General features: G+C 32.9%; 1 protein-coding gene across 4 annotated transcripts; it reads right to left on the minus strand.

Moving 5' to 3' along the window:
- Window positions 1-584: 584 nt before the first annotated feature.
- LOC148271489 (uncharacterized) lies at window positions 585-21,689 on the minus strand. 4 transcript variants are annotated; one of them, XM_088241334.1, is made up of 11 exons: window positions 21,529-21,689; window positions 16,784-16,861; window positions 14,523-14,612; window positions 13,424-13,593; window positions 9,752-9,922; window positions 7,970-8,112; window positions 6,522-6,770; window positions 4,686-4,817; window positions 3,320-3,412; window positions 2,407-2,579; window positions 585-1,549 (listed from the first exon to the last, which is right to left on the minus strand). In XM_088241334.1, coding segments are annotated over exons 2-11 (2,040 nt in total). In that variant the 5' UTR covers window positions 16,786-16,861; window positions 21,529-21,689; the 3' UTR covers window positions 585-732. The 4 variants fall into 4 exon arrangements, with proteins under 4 accessions (XP_088097460.1, XP_088097461.1, XP_088097462.1 ...); XM_088241335.1 differs by lacking the exon at window positions 21,529-21,689 and adding an exon at window positions 20,876-21,118; XM_088241336.1 differs by lacking the exons at window positions 14,523-14,612; window positions 16,784-16,861 and having other exon boundaries at window positions 21,529-21,643.
- Window positions 21,690-21,944: the final 255 nt, after the last annotated feature.

The following is a 21,944-nucleotide window of genomic DNA, read 5'->3' on the forward strand; positions in this document are numbered from 1 at the left end:
AACCGCATCATCGGCATAATCTAGGTCGCAGAGTTTTCGGGAGGCGGAGATGGATATTCTTCGATCTAGTGGAACTGACTTCTTTAGGATGTAGTCCTTGAGGATTATAAAGAGGAACGGTGCAAGGACGCAACCTTGATGAACTCCGGTGGTGACCTCAAACCAATCTGTGACAATATCGTCGATTCTATTCGGCATTCGCTATTTGAGTAAAGGGCTTTAATAAGTTTGACTAGTTTTGATTGATTGTCAATGATTCTAATATTTTCCAGAGTGAGGGTCTGTGCGGAATATCAACAATTTTTCGTTGTCTACGAAGCACATAGCCAAGGTACTATTTAGCTCTTTGTTCTCCTGTAGAATACAGCGTATGGTTTGGATATGATCGGCGCTTCCTACCGGGTAGGAAACCTGCCTGATTTTCCCTCAATAGTCGCATAATGGGTCCTCGAACTCTTTGCAGTATTATAAATGCAAGTACTTTTCCATGCCATAATAGCTATCACAGTTTAATGGATCACCCTTTTTGTGCATAACATACATATTGTAATATAACATACATTAAAATAAAAAATTCATAAAAAAACACTGGAAAATATATATTTTTATTTTAAAATTGGAAACATCGAGCAGTGAAGGGTTAATTATGCTTTGAATAATAAATCCTTTCTTGCAAAATAATACCCGCAGTAATAAGAATTGCGGGTTGTGAATCCAGCGCATATTTCATAATTAATTCCCACAGAAAGTCAAACCATTACAAACGTTGCACCTTATTTCTCTCGAGATCTCAACTGATGTTTTATAGTCAATCAAAAGTTTCGCTTTAAAGTACTTCACTACATTGTATATGAATAATTCGTCTAAATAATCACCATTAAAAATACTTTCAATCATTTGCGGAAACGCATCATCGAATTCGCAGATGTTTTTAAAGTAATCATAGACAAACGAAAAAATTCTCAAAATAATGTCATTTCCATAGATACCCATGCAGGCTAATTGTTCTTTCATATATGAATCGATGCATCTCTGGACAGCTTTTAGGATAGTTACAAATTTCTTAAATATGTTTAAATTCTGGGCAAAAGCGTATATTTTACATGAGATGTATTGAAGGATATCGTCGGATGTGGCGGTCGATAAATCGGGGAAGGTATCTACCAATTCTTTCGCAAATGCCAATATATTAAGAATAGGCAATGTGGAACTGACAGATGGGGTGATTCCACTAAGCAATAATCTAGTTGGGACGTTGGCTGTAGACAAATTAGCGGGCCCTATATTGGTCAAATATGAAGATCGTTCTGAAATGCTCAAACTTAGAAACTCTTGGGGATTGATGATGTGTGCTCCATTCAATACGACATTTCCATTGTTTATAGAAATTCGTACACTGTTTTCGTTTAACTGTGTATTCATACGCAGGACATCTCGGAAAAATTGATTCACATTTTCGATCCGATTCACTCCATTTATTATTTCACTGTTCCCTCGAATTCTGCCATTGACACGCCTGGTTTCTGCCACGACTTTATCGTATATTCGTCTAAAAAATATAAAATTTTTGTACAACCAATTTAGTTAATTAAATGATTAAATATTAAGTCTGGTCATGTAGAAAGTAGACTTGCGTCTTCTAAAGGGCGTGTGTGACAAGATATATGAATGTGGAAGAACGTAGGAATGTATGTCAGAGGCGGTCCGGTCCATCTTCTCCGGCTACCCCTAGGTAGTGGTTAGTGGTAGAAGTGGTAGTAATCATACTTCTCGGGAACATTATTAGATAACATGCCAAAAATTATATTCATCGCTTCAAAACCTCATTAGGTTAAAAATGTAAGGATTGCAGTAGGGTAAAAAGGGGAAGTTCAGTGCTACAGGAAAATGGATACAAAAATATTTTCTTATATGCGGTAAAAATTAAAGTATTTAATTGTACTGCGAAGCTTCTCAAAAATGTATGAAAAATTCATAAAAATGAACTACTTAGAAACAACGAGGGTTCATGTGAACAATAACCTATCAATTAAAGCAATGTTATATGTTCTGATAGATTTGCGGTTTCCGGGTAGCCATATTTTACAAGTTTAGTGTGTTTTGGCAGGTACGGGGTTCTCCTTAGAAATGTTACGAAAACTCAGCGCCTTGACTCGCCGCAGGCGGTGTAGTTACAAAATTGGAACAAATGAAAAATCACTGAACTTCCTCTTTGTTAAATGTGCTTGCCTAAATAATGAAATTGATAGACAATAACGAAACTTTTAAAATTGGGCTGATGTCGGGAATTTTTTTTTTAAAGTTTGAGTTTTAATAATGTAGATTTCTGTGGCATGCAGACGAAAAAACTGTCATGTAATAATTAATTGCATGTAAATTAACGTTTGAAAATATACATAATTTTACCTTAACTTATTCGATGCGAGATTTTCTCTTATATTCATCATTGCTGAAGTCTGCGAATTTTCGATAACAGTGGACGCCATTCTATTTGACATCAATGAATTGGTAAAGAAGAATAAGGAGGATGACATCTGGAACACTTCAAGCTTGGTGGGTTTCTCTTTAGTTTCCATATACTGCAAGAAAACATATACGGATAAATTAGCAATTTTTCTGGAGGATTAACCTGCTAAGCCTCTATTTAGAGGCTTGTCAGCAGGTGGGAAAGAGGGGAAATGGAAGGAGGTTGTTTAGACCTTTTATGTGTAGATTTCTGGACATGCATAATTTTTGTATTTGGCCTACTAGAATATTCCGATAATGTCTTATTGGCCTTATCGCATATGCACGTGGATATTTTTTGTATTGTATAATTAATACTAACATATTCTTTATACTTGTATTTTAATTTGGAAGTTGAAAAGATGTACTTTTATCTGATTATTATTTTTAGACTGTTGTTTTAAGGAATGAGAAAGCTCTTGAATATTTAGATTTGCCGCGCGGTAATATTTCTTATAAGAACAAACCTACTTATTTCATGTTTTGGAATTATGTTGTTTGTTTAGGCGACTTTAATTTTAACTGGCAGTCTTGGCGCCAGCCATTTGCTTTATAATAAAACTGATTGTTCTCCTATATAAAAGAGGAACGTATTGAAATCAGAGCCAGAATTTCCTGTATTTTAAGAAACTAACATGGATGAGAAGATTAGTGAAGTTATTTGTAACAAGGAGTGAACATATTTTAAAGAACTAACCTTAATGACAAGATTAGTGATGCCATTTGTAACAATGAGTAAACACATTTCAACAAACTATCCTTGATGACAAGATAAGTGGAAACATTTGTAACAATGATATTTCAAGTAACTGACCTTGATGATAGCATTAGCGATGCCATTTGCCAGTCCAGCTCCACCGGTTAATACGGAAAGCACTATAGTAGCATCATGTGCAACCATAATTCCCTGTGTTAAGAAAATATTCATAGGTACATAATATAAAATGTATAACATAACTAGACAATATTTTGAGTAAGTCAAAATTAAGGAGTTTTTCAAGATTCATCGATATAAAAACAGGAATAGATATGTTTTTTTGAAGAAGAATCTAGACTTTAACAGGGATTATCTCCTCTCATTTGCTGGTTTAAGTAATCACAATCAACAGAGAAGTTGATCACTCCGATTGCTAACTGTGGAGAAGAACTCACAGAGGCTCTTAAAGAGGCTCTCTTTCTCCTATATACCTGCGTGAAAAATTTCAACGCTTATCAGTTCATGGTTTGCCCCTTCGTTCTCATTCTCAAGGCACTCTCTTAATACCCATCCACAATTCTTCTTTCTTCTTACTTATAAAGTGTCCATGCGGCTCGACTGTGAAATCATCTCCCATCCACCATCAAAGATGTTAGTACAGTATCTCTGTTTAAATCACGTCTGAAGAACATCTCTTTTCTCTTTCTTAATCTCTCCTCCTTTCCTCTTTCCTCCTTTTTCCTATTGAGTAATGGTTTTGATTTAGTGTTATTTATAAACAAATACGTTTATTTCTATTTTTATATATCATTAGCTTTTTAATCTTTATTTTCTATTGAATATGTTCTGTAACTTGAATTATAAAAATAAAACTATTATTTTATTGGTTGGTTGGAAGAAATTGCCATTTGGCAATAAGCCTGCCAATGCACAAATAACATTATGTACAAAAAGTTAAATAATAATAATAAAGCTATGGAAAAAGTACTAAATACCTAATGCAAATAAATGTAGTAATGTTAAGAGTTGAACTGAAAAACGCAGAGTTTGTGTACTTTGGAAGCAGGATCACCTGGGATGGTAGAAATAAAAGAGGAGGCGACTGCCGCATACATCAAGCAAAGCTTGTGTTCAAAATGAAACCGAAGGTTGTTGAGTCAAACAACATACAGGTGTTTGTTAAACCCTATCACATCCCCCTCTACACTCGTGATTTCTCCCCTGCAGAAGTAAGCAACCATTAAAAAAAAAATGATTTTGACCTACCTAAATCCCAGTAAAAAAAAAACAGTAAAGTATAATAAAAATGTATATATACGTATATATAAAAAAAAACAAAGTAAAAACAGAGCTGTCTAGCTCAAATGTGTTAGTAAAATCTATAATAATTGGAAACGAGGAACTTGAATTTCTTAGATTACATCAGTTGATTTTTGTGAAGTTTCAAAGATTTGGACATGCTTAAAATATGAGCAAGGCATACTTTTCCTATATTTGCTCCATTTTTGGCTGCAGTTGAAAGTATTTTTGAAGATGCTCCAGCAACGATACCCATTGTACTGGCACCCAAGTTAAGCCAGCAAGCTCTTGATTCCGCATTTTGCAGACCGATGCTCTGAAATATTTGTATTGAATTGATTCATTATTTAGGAGAAAAATATAATAATTCATTTTCACAAACTAATATGACACTTTTAAATAAATAATTAATGTAATAGGTGTTTTTTATAGATGACAAACCAGTAGAAAATGTTATTTATTTATTTGACAATTGTAGTATGCATTACTTTACATGCTGTTTAACCCATCACGCAATGCAGACTGTAGACATAAGTTAGAAATTAATGCATAGAAAGCTGCTTAACTGCCGATACATACAGAAAAAAAGATCCGCAGAAGCCGTATTCAACAATCAAATTGCCCTGTTAAGGGGTGAATTCTGACTTGCATTTGTACATCTGGGCGTGTTAAACAGTGCATGAGATCTCTCTCTAGTATAATTATTGGGAACATACAAACTGATCTCTTTCAGTATATTTGGATAATATATATTACCAGAAATCAGCTTATAGAATATGTACATATTAATGATGGGAATAATCGAAATATTTAGATAATCAAAATACAAGCATTCGAAACATGCAAATAATCGAATTCAAACATCGAATTAATCGAAAAAAAAATTACCGTGAAATGTCAGAAATCGGCCAAAAAAATAGGGGGGGGGGGGGGGGTTAGCAAATACATGTGTAATAACAAAGTACTTCAAAATAATAATGAGAAAGTTCAGCCCTACGGGAAATTGGGCATAAAACATGTTTTATTACGCACGGTAAAAATTAAAGCAATAAATTGTAAATTTCTTGAAAATGTCTGAAAGAAATTATTTTAATAAAAATGAACTAATTTGAATGACGTCACTAGTTCACCGAAATCAACCAATAATATAACGTTGTGATAGTTATATGTCGCCTCGTGGTGTAGTGGTCAGCGCATTTGCCTATCATGCAAGAGGTCTCGGATTCGATTCCCGACATGATTGATTTGTGGTTATCCTATTTCCAAATAGTAATTTTAAAATAAGATAGCATAGCGCTGATAATACGACCCACAAAAATGTTAAAAGTTGTGAATGTTCACCCAAGTCTTAATCAGCTCAGATTAGTCCCTTTATCTTATGAACATGAACCCATAGCAACAATTTATTAAACATTACATCCTTGAATTTTATTTCACATGAATGATATTTTGCACTTCCAAAAAATCATTGACATGAATTACCATTGCTTTTGAAATGTCATGTCCGAATTCATATCTCAATTGTCGCGAAATCTCAAGTCCGAAATTCTATCTCGAAATGTTAAGTCCGAATTCATATCTCAATTGTCTCGAAATGTCAAGTTCGAAATCATATTTCAACTGTCTTGAAATGCCAAGTCCGAAATCATATTTCGAATGTCTCGAAATCTCAAGTCCGAAATCATATCTCGAAATGTTAAGTCCGAATTCATATCTCGATTTTCTTGAAATGTCAAGTTCGAAATCATATTTCGACTGTCTCGAAATGTTAAGTCCGAAATCATATTTCGATTGTCTCGAAATCTCAAGTCTGAATTCATATCTCGGAAAACCATTTCGAATGAATTCACTCGAGATATCTCGATTAGTACGAGTGAACTCGATTAATTGTAAGCATTTCGAAATGTCTCGATCTTTTTGATAATCGAATGTTTCGATTATTTTAATTCGATTATTCCCACCATTAGTACATATAATCATGCCCTGTACGCAGATAAAATGATATAATATTAACGAATACCTGTTCATGCTGTGCTCTATCGGTGATCTGGGCGATTGAAACAGCTGACCCATATATTCCAGTGATCGCAGTGGCAGCTAAAGATGTCCCTGCCGCGATAGGACCTATGGGCGTAAACGCTGCAACTGTCAGCACACCGACTGCTCCTAAAGATACTGCAGCGGAGGCGATGTTTCCAACGTCTCGCGCGATTGCGAGAACAGAACATGCGGGTGAAAGGGTTATCTCGAGATTAACATGAACTGTTTCCTTTAAGAAAAAAAAAATACTTTGTCAACAACAAAATTTTTCAGTTATTCGGATTCACTGCCAAAAAAGCACCTCTCAATACCAGAGCCAGAAAAAAAATGCTTTAGTAAATTCTATTATTTAAAAAATATTTTTTACAAAAATTAGTTTTTAAAGTTGCATAGCAAAAAAATAATGTATTTCAGAAATGATTTTGGGGGGGGGTGTAATATAAAGGGACAGAGTTATATATGTATTATATTTTTTTATGTAATAAAAATAAATGGTAAAATACATATTAAAAAAATAATAGTATAAGAGAAATTGTTAAATTACACATACAGGTGTTCTTTAAACCGTGTCACATCCGAAACTACAATGATCAGTATGGGCAAGAAGACATATTAGCATATTTAAAAAAATATTTAGAACAAAGAAAATTGCAGGGGAGAAGTGAGGGGAGCGCTGCGCAGTATCAGACTCCCCCCTCCACCCCTCCTCGTTTCTTCCCTGTAGAAGTAAGCAACCATTTGCTTTTTTTGATATTTATTTTTTTTAAATTAATTATTGTGATGTTTTTTTAATGATAAAATAATTAAGAGAATAGTCATTAATAAACACAAAAGCCAGAACAAGCGTGGACTACGAATATTATATTTGGAAATCAATGTATAATAGGGTTACAAATTACAAAATCAGGCGAGTGTTAATTTGAGTCAGGTATAATTGATAAGATTAAGAAAGGGTCTCGAGATGGTTTGGTCACGTAGAACGAATGGTAAAACAAGTATATATGGCGAAAATGAACGGTAACGTGAGACGAGGATGACCAAGGAAGACGTGGCATGATCAGATAAACCAAAATCCTTAGTCTGGTCATGTCAAAAGCAGACAGAACCGAAGGGCATGTATGACAAGATGTATGAATGTGGAAGAAGCTAGGAATGTATGCCAGGATAGATGGGTGTGGCAGTCCATTCTCTCTGCGTACCCCTACGGAAAATGGCGTGATGGTAGTAGTGGTGGTAGTAGTAGTAGTAAAGCATATACCTTTGGCTATATTCATGCAAAAAATGGGACAGGCTGGTTAAGAAAATAACGAGATATAATTATTTTTCTTTGCGTACATGAGGAATGACGCAGGTACTGAGCGTGTTAATAAATACAAGAATTCAATACAAAACATAAATACAATGAATCATTAATACTAATACGCTTACATTGCAAATATTTCCATTGTAATGTCCATTTTTTGGGGCAACTATGACACCCTTTGGCTGATTGTTGTTTTTTAAATAATCGGCCCATGTTTTATAGACTCTGGCATCGCCATCAACAAAAATACAACAACCTCTAAGGTTATCTAAAATGAAAAATAAATTAGTCAATAAGAAGTTATTTAAACACAAATAAATGGAAGCGAGAATGTCAAAAAGCCGTAATAACAATTGAGGACCGTTTTTTCGAGTCGAATCGCGTGAACAATCTTTGTTTTAAAAATTTTCACCTCACAACCAAACCGGAAGGTAATCTAATTGTGGTTTACAATTATCTTTTATATTTCACTAGCGCTCGGTATAAATTATTGAAATTAGGGATTTTTTCAAACAAAACACAATATTTTATCATGTAAGACGATCATTATATTTTAAACCGGTTTTGAGCATGTTTTGGTGAATTTCAGGAAATCAACGCATTTAAAATAATTTATATCAAAACGCAACGAGGGGTGAGTATCGTGTTTTGAAAAACGAACCTTGAATTCCACGTGCAGAGATGTGGTTTTGATGCTATATTACAGTGAATTAAAAAAAGGGCATATTTCATAGATATATGAAAACGTATACTAATATCTTTAGGAGATTGAGATTATTGCGGTGTAAGGTTTTGTGAAGCATAAATGCTTAAAACAAACAACACTTGGAGAACTTATTAATTTTCAATCCTCAAGAGATTTTAATGGGGATGTATTTATAGGCGGTGGGGGACAATCACATGATTAAACTTTTTAATTTTTTTGTGGAAGGGATGCCAGTCCAAAACATTAAGGATTGCCCCTATTATAATAATGTTATTGAGTTTAGCGGTCTGTCCCTGAAACACCCTGTTTAAGCTAGGTGTTGGATAAACATTCGCAAGGGAGTTGGTTTATAATTATAAAGAATGGGGGGTATGGAAAAACTAGTGACATCTGTTGTCGAAAGGGGTAAATTTTTATATACCTAAACATTTTTAGAACTAACCTACTTATTATTTTTATAGTAACAATATTATGGCTGTGTCCTATCCCCAAATTCCTGGGTCGGGGTGTGTTGTCAGAAAACAGTAAAAATGAGATTTTTGCTCGACTAGATTTTTAATAATCTTTTATAAGAAACGCGACCTTTCTTCATAAAAACGTATTCCCGTACTTTCGCCCTAAATTATGGCACTAGAGCAGTGATTTCTTTACACACTATAGATATCTATTTTGAGATAAATTATTTCTTACGTGAACTAGGACCATTCAAAAACCCATAAAAACGCCCAGTTTTATGTGCCTTTTTTGGAGGTATGGTATACAAATATGTTAAATAATTTTGAAAAATGGAAAATGTACCGACGCAGGAAATTTCATTATGATACTCGTGCTTAAAAATTAAACAAAATCGGTTCAGTTTTGGGGTGTCGAAAATGGGACAAAGAAATGTCGATTTTTAGTCAGGCATAATCAGTCCGACGTGCAGTTGTATTCTTCGCAGTGTACTGCGGAGGAATACTTTTTTATTTGACTGAGTAAAAATAATAAAATGATGATGTGTGTAATAAGTTAGATTTTGTGCCAATCCAGATAATTAGATGAATGTTGGAATTATTTTTTAAACTTTGTTTTTGCGATACCTCAAAATATCAATTTTGGCTTAACCGGGTACACAACCCGACTCGGGAATAAGGTACATGTTATTTGAGTTTCTGATTGAAATTATATTGGCATAAGTAAATATGAAAAAAAGGAACCTTACCGGACATATCAGCTTTTATACATTTTCTTACTATGTACACTGGGCTGACATATATATTATCACTCAAAACATTTTCATAGGAATTTATATCTGAAATTTTTCTGTTTTTTGGAACACAACAAACAAAAATTACAGAAAAATAAATTGAATTCTGATCTGCAGAAAATTTTTCTGAAAAAAAAAACCATTATTAGATTTAACAAAATAATAATAAAAAAGAAGCATGTATTTGTTAATAAGAAAATGAAATTAACAAATTGTAAAATGTAATCATAATCGTTTCTTTTTTCCACGTCCGCTCCTAAGTGGAGCATGTGGACATCACCAGGTGCCTCCAGATAGTCATCGACAGCCGGGACGGCGGGAGCCCGCAGGTGTGGAGAGGCAGCTCGGGTAAAGGCACTCCCGAGGCATCCGCAGTACGTGTCCGAGCCAGGTCCACTGCCGCACCTTTAAAACGCCCGTTATAGGAAGCGGCTTTGTCTGTTCTCAGACTTCAATGTTCAAATCCATACATACACTGCAAGGCAGACAAACATCCTTTTTTCATGATATTTGCCCGAGTAGACATCGCTTCTGGGTTATGGGTCTGTTTGGCACACACAAGTACAGTCGAACTTGGTTATAACTCGGAAGATGGGATCGACTGAATTTGCTCGTTTAGCATTACTCATTATTTTTCTTTTATTTTAATTATTAATTTGATGATTGCGGTCTGCACTTTACTTTGCGGGCTGTTGAATCCATCACATAATGCAGACTGTAAATATAAGTTAGAAGTTAAAGAATAGAATGCAGATAACTGATAAACTGCCGAAATGTAGAGAAATATTATCCGCAGAAGCCGTATTCAGTAAGCCAATTGCCCTATTGATGGGTGAATTCTGACTTGCACTTGTACGTCTGGGTGTGTAAAACAGTGCATGAGATTTCTGCTCTATAGTTCTTAAAATATAGCTTGATTAAAATGACAGCTGCCAAACTAATGTCACTAGTGAGGAGAAATTACTGATCACCAACCATGTACCGATCAAATTGATTTTATAAGTTTTTTCATGTAATCATGAAACTTTGTTTCTAAAAATTGATATAAAAACGCAAACACAAGCCTATTATAGTGTGTTTCAGACAATTATGTAATAATGGGTGAATTCTGACTTGCATTTGTATGGCTTCTGGGCGCGTAAAACAGTGCACGAAATCTCACTCTTGTATGATTATTGGGAACATACAAACTAATCTCTAACAGCATTTTTGAATTATATGCAATATTTATTTTTACTTTTACAATTTTTTTTTTTTTTTTCACAGAATAATGCTCCCTCACCGAGAGAAACATTTTACAATAAGTATAATGAAAAATGCCTTAAATGAATTATTTATCATAGTCAACAAAATAAGCAAAATAAACTAAAATAATCATAAAAAAACATAATAAATTCATATAAACTTGAAGACAAAATTTCACAATCAGTAAACAATGTTTTACCTATTTGGCTTGGTCCACTCATCAATCCGTGTGCAACCCACCTCCACTATCTATTTCTTAATAGCGATTTTATATTGAGAGTACTTACTAATTGTCCTTATGACAATGGAAGTAGATTGTACACTTAAACCGAGTAGTAAGCCAATCCTCTTTGACCAAAAACTGTATCAATTTTGAGTTGTTTTGCAGCATCAGGGTGGAGTATTTAAGGGAACGGCTTTCAAAAAAATACAATCCGCATTAAGTAAACAAATAAATATCCATATAATTCATAGAGATAATTTAAAAAAAAAAAATTTAAGGAAACTTATAATAAATGTTTACAAACACATCTATCACATAACACCGAAAGTCGTTGGACCAGTATAAAACATTAAACAATCTCGAAAGAAGCTGAGTTCACAAATCTTGAAATTTTCACATGCAATTTCAACCATGAGTGATATTTTTTCAATGTTGTCGGTGAAAACACACATCAGGTACTTGGACACTTACATACTTTCTAAGTAGTGTCATCAGTGGCGACTAAAGGGGTTAAAATGGGGGGGTCATTTCTTAGTTAGGCTACTACAAAATAGGTACATGTGTATTTCACAATAATTTTAACACATTTTTTTTTGTAAAAATACATTAATAAGATTTTCCAATATGATACACAATTTCACAAAATACCTAACATAGCGAGTGCACTTTATCTTGGCCCATAGTTTCTTAAAAGGGTCTTAATTCGCTTTAGCCTCGAAACACATTCATCACTCTCAACTGCCGTCATTTAACTTTTAAAACACACAAATTACTCAAAATATACAAGATTTAAATTTTACCAGTCAATATAAGTTTAGTGCATACGAAACAGGACCCTAACAAACACTAAGTACTTGAACATGTGCAAGAAAAAATATATTATAATAATATTAATTCACAAAGCTCATTTCAATCTTGTAAAAAGGGACAAGGAAATATAAGCTTATGTATATCCTTTCCATTAAGAATTCGTTCTTTGTAGGTATGTAAAATACATAGGAATTCATTAAATTAGTTTATTTATTCATTCATATTTTTATCTTACAAACTAAAATTAATAATAAAAATAATGTGACTTCTAATAAATTGACACTTTTTGAAAAGTTTTTACATTTGAGAATAAACAAAGAAGACTAACTTAATAAATATAGATAATTAACACAATATTCAGACAGTTTTAAAAACTAGACATTTATGTACATCTATATTATTTATATTACAAAACACAATGAAAATAACAAAAACCTAACATAAGTTATACACTTGTGGTGCAGTTGATTCAATATTGGTTCGGGCGAATGAGACAATCCATTTTACATTTACCTAGCTCCTCTATCCATTTATTTATAGCCTTTTTAAACATTTTCTCGTTACTAATTGTTTTAATAGATAGTGGAAGTAGGTTATAGATTTTAATTGAATAATACTCAAAATACCTTTGTCCGAAAGTGGTATTAGTTTGTATTTGTTTAAGTTGTCTTTGTGTTGAGGATCTTGTGATTATATGATTCGTATGTGATGTATTATCATCGTATATCTTCCATTCTAGACCAATGCCAATATGATATTATTATTATCAATCTTATTTTTATCTTCCTTGTTTCATATTGTTATCTCCCGGGACAATGCCAGCGATCGGACTAATTTTGGGAGAAATGTTCAGATGCTTATGACATAGCATAAATATTTGGCGGTGCACATGCTTAATAGTATTCTAGATAACATCTATAAAAACATGAAGACTAATTTTCATGATCCACTAATTGCATTATATAATATACTTTCTTTATAATGTATTGTAAGTAAATTATTTTAATTAGTGGCAAATTTAAATTTTTGGGGGTCATTGACCCAATGGACATTAGGGAAAGCCGCCACTGAGTTTCATAGTCCATTAAGTTAGCAGCCCATTTGGATTTTATTAATTAGGTTCTAATAACGATCTTTTAAAACGATTGAAGAGCTTTTGCGCAATTGTCGACAATAATCTTGTTAGGTATGTCCTAGAAGTAGCTCATTATACAAGTGAATAAATGTACGGAATTTTTTTTATGTCAACTAATGTTTCCTCATTACATCAGAGACCTCGCATTTTCCCCCGAGCGTTATAAGCAAGTTCGACAGAAAAAAAGTATTTATTTTATAAATTATTTACTTACTGAATTCGCATATTTTGTCATATATCAGAAGGACGTGTTTAAATTGCGCGTCATCATAACCGAATGTTGAAGTCTCATCGGATTCAATCAAGTCGCTCGGATTATTGGGTTCACCAAACATGGAATACGCAATTTTCTGCTTTATCAAATATATATTGCCTCTTTCAAAGCTTGAAACAAAAAAGAATTATTAATATTAGATGGCACATTTTAAAAATTAATTAAGTAATAACACATCCCACATATCGCACTCTTTGCAATGAGGATTCTTAACAGGTATGGAACGAGAAGTGGAGGTGATTTCAGGCTTAAAAATATTTTATGAGTTGCCAGAAATACTGAAACTAGTGACCGACCTAAAATTTGGTTTCGGACAGTTTTGGCCGCAGCTTCGTTTAAAATGAGGAAGTTCATTGGTTTTAATAATTGTTAATAGACTATTATTAACCTTTTCCTCGCCAAGCATCCAAAAATTACCAAACGACCCCAGCGCCTACTCGCATATAGCGCCACGAGAATAAAAAGTTGGATGTGTTTATGATCGTGCAATAATTTAATAGTGTTTTCACATACACATATTTTACTCATTTGTGTATTTTATTCATTTTTGTTAGTTTGTTGAATGTTAATGTACATAAAGTGAAATCGACCCATAAATTATTAGTGTCATTTTTTTGTTTTAATATTAAATTGTTTACAATAATTTCAACCTTCATACTATTTTTTACAAGGTTTTCGGGAGATAATAAGATCAGGTAAGTATCTATCTAAAAAATTTGGTAAGTCAATCTTATCGATATTTTTATCATAATCATTAACTATCGAGTATTTTCAAGAGGTGGAGACACAGACACAGGCGGTGTCTAGCACTGCTGGTCGCAGTCTCGCAGAATCCGCAACCGTGATAATAAAAATTAGAGCTGCCATTCAAACGGCCAATACACGAATATAACAAAGAGCAAGTCAAGGTGAGTCCTATCCTTCATTCTTCCTTAATTATTTACATCATTAAAACATCCGCGCCTAGACTTAAATGAGGAAATTTATATTGTTGAATTTGATATATTAAGAGATAATTTTATGAACACAGAATACTAACTAGTCCCAATCAGTATAGCCAAGAGCTTCAAAATACATCTGTTGAATATTTCTCGGCGACTTCATTTCTTCGGAAGAGGTATTAGCAGTCCTGCAGAAAAAAAAAATTATGCTCTAGTAATTTATGCAACTATCATGTTTAAATTAACATTTTTTTAATATGTATAGTTTATTTAATAAAGGCTTCCAGAAAAAACAGAGTTGAAAATATAAATGACTTCATAATACATTCTCAGCTTGATTCATTTGATACATCTTGTCAAACATCCCTTCGATTGTGTTTACTTTTAACAAGATCAGATTTGAGTTATTCATTTATCTGATCCTGCCAAGTCTTCATCGATCAATTGCGTCTGATTTCCGTTCATTCTTTTTCCACATCCGCTCTTAAGCGGAGCATGCGGACATTTCCAGACGCTGCCGAGAGACCAATCGTACACCAGCAGTTTCATCTCTACCCACATCAATCTCGCGCCCCTTAGTTCTGCCGAATCAAACCGAAAGATCGTCATCGACGGTCTTCCTGGACGGTGGGAGTCCGCAGGCATGAAAAAGATGCAACTTGGGTTAAGACTCTCCCGAGGCATCCGCTGCTCGTGTCTAAGCCAGGTACATGGCCGCACTCTAAAAGCGCTCATTATTGGTAATGAAATTGAACAAACTTTTACCTAATGCACTAGGATTCACACCCATTCCAGGAGTATTGGCATTATACAAGAGTTGAATAATCACTCTCACCATATTATCTGTATTATTTATTTTACTATTCTTGCATCATTTATTCATTCCACATGACCAAATCTACACGGTGATTCTTTCTTTTTGTTAAAAACTCTCAATTTAAGCGGAGCATCGATTCGAACCATTGAGAAAAATTAAAAGAAAGCCCTGAGTTTAGGTGTTTAGGATCGTTCATGTTTAAAAAAACGTTCTGCGATCCACAGCATAAAGATACAAGGCAAATCTGCACCAGCTGACCATGGAACTGCCAGGAAAAAAGTGTGAAAAACAGACACACGGCAAAAAAAGTTTTTACTGGGGAAGAAACTGGTGTTTGAAAAAAATGCGTATTAGAATTAAAAAGGTTTTTTTACTGTTTGACATAATTTTTTTTAGTATAATTTTTTAAAACAAAAACTCATTTATTTTTTTATCAAACCCGCTTTTTTGTACTGACTCTGAGTCTCATTTAACACAGCATTTCAAAGGAAGTTATCTACTGTGATGTAGGAGGGTTAATAGTAATTACTTTGAATGCATAAGTAAAGAAAACATTTTATTTTCATTATTCCCTTTCCGCACCTAATGGTGCACATAGGGCACTGCATTGGTACACCAATCGCAGCGTATCTTAACCTTTTTTGTATTACGTTTCAGGTACCAGTCTAGGCACTATGAAGTATTCTAGTGTAAAAACACCCTTTTAAATTATATTTCATGTGTGAATAGTAACTTAGGTGTAAATATTTTATTTTTTCATATATTTTCTTGTATTTAAAAAATAAATTTATATATTATTATTTGTATAAACATGTTTATTCTGATCTTTCTGGCTGTTAATTTTTATATGTTATTCATTGTTTTTATAAATGTAAATAATATTATTAAGTCAGTATAAATATAATCTTCACCAACAAGCTACAAAAAGTGGCTTGGTGGGATTTTAGTTTTAGTAAAAATATAACAAGTGAAATTTTTTTTAAATTGTAAAAATGTATAATTATGCTATTAAATAAAAAATAAATAAAATGTCAATCAACCGTGTCGGGAATCGAACTCGAGACCTCTTGCATGGTAGACAAATGCGCTGACCATTGGCACCACTGGGCTGATTAATTCAAATGATGTATTTTATAGATAATTTTAATTATTTTAATTTAATAGTACAATATTATTCGCTGGAACTGGTAGTTTCGGAGATATTTGTAAAAAAAACCTGTGAAAAGCAACCTTTAAATCCCCTCCTTACCCTTAGCGGACCCGCCACCCTGGGGGATTTTATAGTATGATATGCAGTAGATGCCAACAAACAATCATGCCAAGTTTCAGAACTCCGGGCTTATTTCCCCCGAAAAGTCTAATTTGGCCGGGCTAATGGACACATCACCGAGGAGAACAAACTAGTGCGCCACATGCGGAGGAATAATTTTATTTTTTTAATTGTCTAAGTTTGATAGTACATTAACAATAAAAAAAAAAAATAAAAACACTACTTCCTCATTGCGCAGAACTAAACTAAAAAATAAAATAAAACAAACTTACATCTTGGTGTTTTAATTATTAATGGTGAATTAGAAAATCCTCGTTAAGCTTCTAATAAAAATTAAAATTGCATCCAACCTGCATGTAAAAATAAACATTAATCAAAGAAAAATAAACATAAAAGTAGAAAAATAAACATAAAAATAATATGCCAATATTTTGAGTTTGTCCAAACGTTTGTAGACAAAATAATGGATTTCTTCCCGTAGGGAGTTAATAAGATCAACAAATTACAGCAATGATTTTGTCTACAAACATTTTGACAGACTCAAAATATTGTAATTCAACCAATTGGTCCAAGAAAGAGTATAAAAAATGTTTTCAGGCGTTGTCCAGGGTGCGAAATAATTCAATCAGATTAGTATTCGTAACAATAAAGGTTTCAGCTGTTTAACTTCACTAATATCAACAGATGGAAGAATTGAAGATGAGTGCTGGAACATAGGCAAAATGGTGAATGTTACACAGCGCGTAGAGGCCACTTAAACATGCCAACGACAGATCATAAGCCCTGTTAATGCCTAGACTTCTTTGTTGTAATTACTTAATAAAAATAATAATTTGAGTGAACCGTAAATCTTCCTTTGCTAGTTATTGGGAACATGTAAACTAGCGATGAAACCACACCGTGTGTAGCGCACAATTTTAGCGCACAATTGTAGTGCTACAGTGTGTTGAGGTGAGAAACAAGCACACAATTTACTGTGTGGAGACAACAAATGTGTTTTAACACATTGTGTTTGTGTGTTATCCGGCACACTCGTATGACTGTACACTGCAATGTGGCCTATGAAGATAGCCCCATGGTGTAAATACACAGTACCAACCTAATAATTTTGTTTTGTGTGATAGTAAATAACAATATTACGATGAGTATATTGGAGGAGGCAACTTGAAGGCTAATTTTGCAGATACATTATAAATTACGACTTGTGTACCTACACCAAAATAATGAAAAATCAATTTAATTAAAATACATTATTAGTAATATCATCACATTACCAAAAACACAAACAACATTTTATGATAAAATTCTAATTTATTTTTAAACAGTACCTAGATGTGAAGGTGGTATTACTGATTACCACGATTAACACCTCGCTACAAATTCATACAGTACATTCGTAGCTAACAACACCCTGAAGCTAACTTCGTACAACATAATTTTAGTTACTAAAACACCCACTAGGCGGTCACTAGGTAACATTAATGTGTATACCGCACACTGAAGCTAACTTCACACTATACAATTTTAGCTACTCGCCAGGTAGCGCTGAACATTACACATTTGTATTCATTATTTGTTTGATTTCCCATCGCTAACACAAACTGATCTTTTTCACTATATTTGGATTACATATAGTAGTAAATAATCTTATCGGTGTTCCTGATATGCCTAAAAGGCCAATGATAATATATTAATATCTCTAAGCCAAATTCGCACATTAATTCTCTGTTTCCGAGAATTCCAAAAAATAATTCTAGATAACCAAAAAATAAATGTATTTGCTATAACTTTATCAAACTACAAGAACTGATAATTCTTAAAAATTTTCAATAATAATTGAGATTCCAGTATTTTAATTTGTTTTTTACATATTTTTTAAATTGGAGTTTTATATTTGTAAATTTTTTATAACCTCTGTATTTGCAAAAGCCCTTTTTTTATGTTTTTTGTTTGGAAGTTCAACAGGAATACATACAATTTGTAAGTAAGCATTGGTATCATTCTTCATATATATCCTCAATTATAGAACTTCACCACCTTTCATAAATTATATAAAATAAGTGTGTAGCTTAAGAATAATTAATTAGAATTAATTAGAGTAATAATAAAGATTTAGTTGAAGATAAGACTAATTGTTTTGAAATAAAAGAAAAGAGAAAAATAAGAAGATAAAAGAAGTAATAAAAGAAACTAAAATTAATTTACACAAACAAAAATAAAGATTAGAAATTTGATTTCAGAAACACAGTAATATTTTTTTATAATCATTCACTGTATCGTGATAAATGTCAATATTACCTTTTTTAAATCTATTTTGACGCTAGCTGCACTAAACAGTTATTTTTTAAACGTCTTCACGAAACAGCTTAATTTGTGAAACTGTAACTGTTATTGCTATTTTTATAAGTAAAAAAAAAACAAAATGTCCATCTCTAGACAACATGACACTTCTCACTGTTAAATTTATGTACCAACTTGTAAAAACAATTATACCTCGAATTCATTCATTAGACGTACCTTCTTGTAGAAATTATAATGGACTAAGTATTGATGTAGACATTTTTAACTGCACGTTGCATTTATACAGAAAATTTATTCATAGGGTCGATTATTTGGGATACTTGCTGAATGTGCATCTTGAGTGGTTTATGCTATGTACATGTGCCGCATGTAATGTAATGTATATGTTTGTGTATGTTTTATACGGGCGTTCATGGCTCGGAGTGTGCATTCGGTATTTTTATTTATTTTAATTTATTACCTCTTTGGAAAATGCAAATGTTAACAATTATTCTTTTCTCACTTGAAATTCTTATTTATTTATTTTTTTTGTCACATTTAATATTTATATCTTTTGCATAATTTATGAAAACTTAATTGGTCTTTTTATGTTAAAAAATTGTTGTTTTCAATACTTATTATGTATGACTGTATGTTTTCTGAACAAAATAATAAAATACTGTACTAATGTACAGCATTATTGATAACTACGCCTAACATGCAAAAGTGTTACATTTTTATTTAATGTTTTTTAGCTGTTTTTATTTGAAAATAGTTTTTTCTCCCATTTTCAACATACATGAAGTAATTAAATAAAATATTCCCTTTTTTAGAAAAAACAATAATCCGAATTTTTTATTATCCTAATGGGCTCCGGTCTCAATTGATTCGGAAATTTAGAGTTGTCTGTATATCGGTAGTCAGATGGCAGAAGGGACCATCTGTAATTATCAAAAATGTTCAGGAGAGCTGAAATACGTCTCAATTTCAAGACTTTAATCCACAAATTAAAATATTTTAGTGTTGCTTTTTAATAATAAATTACCTTTCTAAATGATGCTGTTTTTCTTTTTTTGTGAGTATTTACTGAAATATTAATTAAAAGTTTTGAAAACTAAAACACAGACAAAAATACAGATGGTCCCTTCTGCCATCTGACTACCGATATGTAACTTGCCCTCCACTCACTAGCCGGCTCTTAAAAGATCTAGGCTTGTGAGGTGAAAATGAAGTTACGGGGATTCATCACAAAGTTACACAGCTCGTAGCGACGTCGAGAGTTTTTGCACAGACCCTATCAACAAGAGTTAATATGTCTTGCATTGTATGTTTGGCGAATTTGCATATCATGCTAGACACCCCTGGTTCGATTACCGGCGAGGTCAATACAAACATTTATGAAAATGTGGTTTTACACTGCAAATTTTCCAGTCTCTGGATTGAAACTAGAAGCGTAACCGAACGTCTAGCTTACATGTAACCAACGATCAAGATACGCTGCATTTACTGAACTAATGCAGTGCCTTACACACCATCAGGTGTGAATGAGGGAACGGTGGTGTATATAGAAAGTACGTACGCAGGTAGCAAAATGTATTAACGTATTACGTATACTTGTCAATCAGCATACTTTTAGAAACATCGTAAACATTTCAGTTTTATAAATTCATTGTTGAAAAGTGAATTGCAAACTTGCATTGTCTTCTTAAGTATTAATATAGCATTTCTTTAAAGGGTACTTGTTTATGGAATTTTCTGCTAGGCAGCAAACATCCATTGCCGAGGTTTTCCGATAAGTCACCGGGTACAGTAGTCACTTCACATTTTAAACATTTTAGATTGTGAATGATACACCATCTTTAAAGAGCGCAAATATGGTTAAAAAATTGGGATCTATTACTAGATGCATAGTTTTTTTGTTCGATTGAAAATGCCAGTGAACTCTCATCTTTCAAAATTACAATATTTTTAGGTTATAAATTAATGTACACAAAACAATACTATATGTACTGTGAAAGAGTAGTGAAATAGCATGAATATTTGAAATTGATTTAAAACAGTTTAAATTATGGAATAAGACATACCTAATTAATTTATAAATGATCATCAGTCACATTTCACATTTTTAGTAGATCAAATTAACATCTGACGCAATGTTTACACTATTTTAAGACGCCTCTAATTTAAAACACATTGAAACAAAAATATTTTAATAAATCCGCGTGATTTGAATAGAATAACGAGTACTAATTTTTAATATTAAATAAATATCTTGAACACAAATGGGAATCAGGAAAAACAAAGGAACTGAAACATTGACTGTCAAGATTTGACATTTGACGTTCCAAATTCCGACGCTATTTTTTTATGTCATGCGCGACGAACGGAAAGTGAAAATCTTAGAAATATATTTTCTTAATATTACTATGAATGCAGGTACACATATAATTATCTATTAAGTCGCGATCAAAGAATTGGCGAAGTTTGACTATTTATCAGATTTATTTATAATCCAAATTACTTATGTAAAATCTTCACCGTTCGAACATTTCAAAAGTTTCAGTTTCAGTGTCAGTTTAAACACATTCAGTGGGTATTTAAAGTCTCAAAACTTTATTATCTTTTGGGCCAACTTCACCAAAACGAAATGCGTCTGGCAAACTCCATTGCTAGTTGTACCGTTGCAGTGTGCAATGTGCGAATACACAAGCAAAATTAATAAAATAATAATGATTACCGCTTGATCAACTCGCTCGAATGTCCAATTTACGTCTCGGGAATGAAATGAAGAACAAAAATTAGGAATAAAGTTCGCCCGCAAGTACTTCGCCGCCTCCAGTCGACCGTCATCGCCAGATTGGATAATGGTGCGAAGTGCGAACGCGAACACTGCGAACTGCGAAGTAATGGTGGGAAGAATCGAACTAAAATAATCGAAATATTCGATTATTAAAAAGATCGAGTCTTACGCTTCAGATACCAGTCCAGGGAATATGAAATAGTTTAGTCTGAAAACACCCTTATAAATAAATATTTCATATCAACCATGTCAAAGACCTCTTGCATGGTAGGCAAACGCGCTGACCATTACACCACGAGGCTGACATATAACTATCACAACGCTATATTATTGGTTGATTTTGGCGAACTTTC

Source organism: Micrasema longulum, unplaced genomic scaffold (assembly GCF_059751315.1).
Source record: "Micrasema longulum isolate JH-2025_06_02 unplaced genomic scaffold, ASM5975131v1 h1tg002838l, whole genome shotgun sequence".
Taxonomy (NCBI): Eukaryota; Metazoa; Arthropoda; class Insecta; order Trichoptera; family Brachycentridae; genus Micrasema; species Micrasema longulum.

Bases quoted from the DNA above. Each gene is read 5' to 3' on its own strand.
- LOC148271489 (XM_088241334.1), bottom strand. The intron at 4,818-6,521 runs GTATTCGTTAAT...CAAATATTTCAG, and splicing joins ATAGAGCACAGCATGAACAG to AGCATCGGTCTGCAAAATGC. The intron at 1,550-2,406 runs GTAAAATTATGT...TATATTTTTTAG, and splicing joins CTCGCATCGAATAAGTTAAG to ACGAATATACGATAAAGTCG.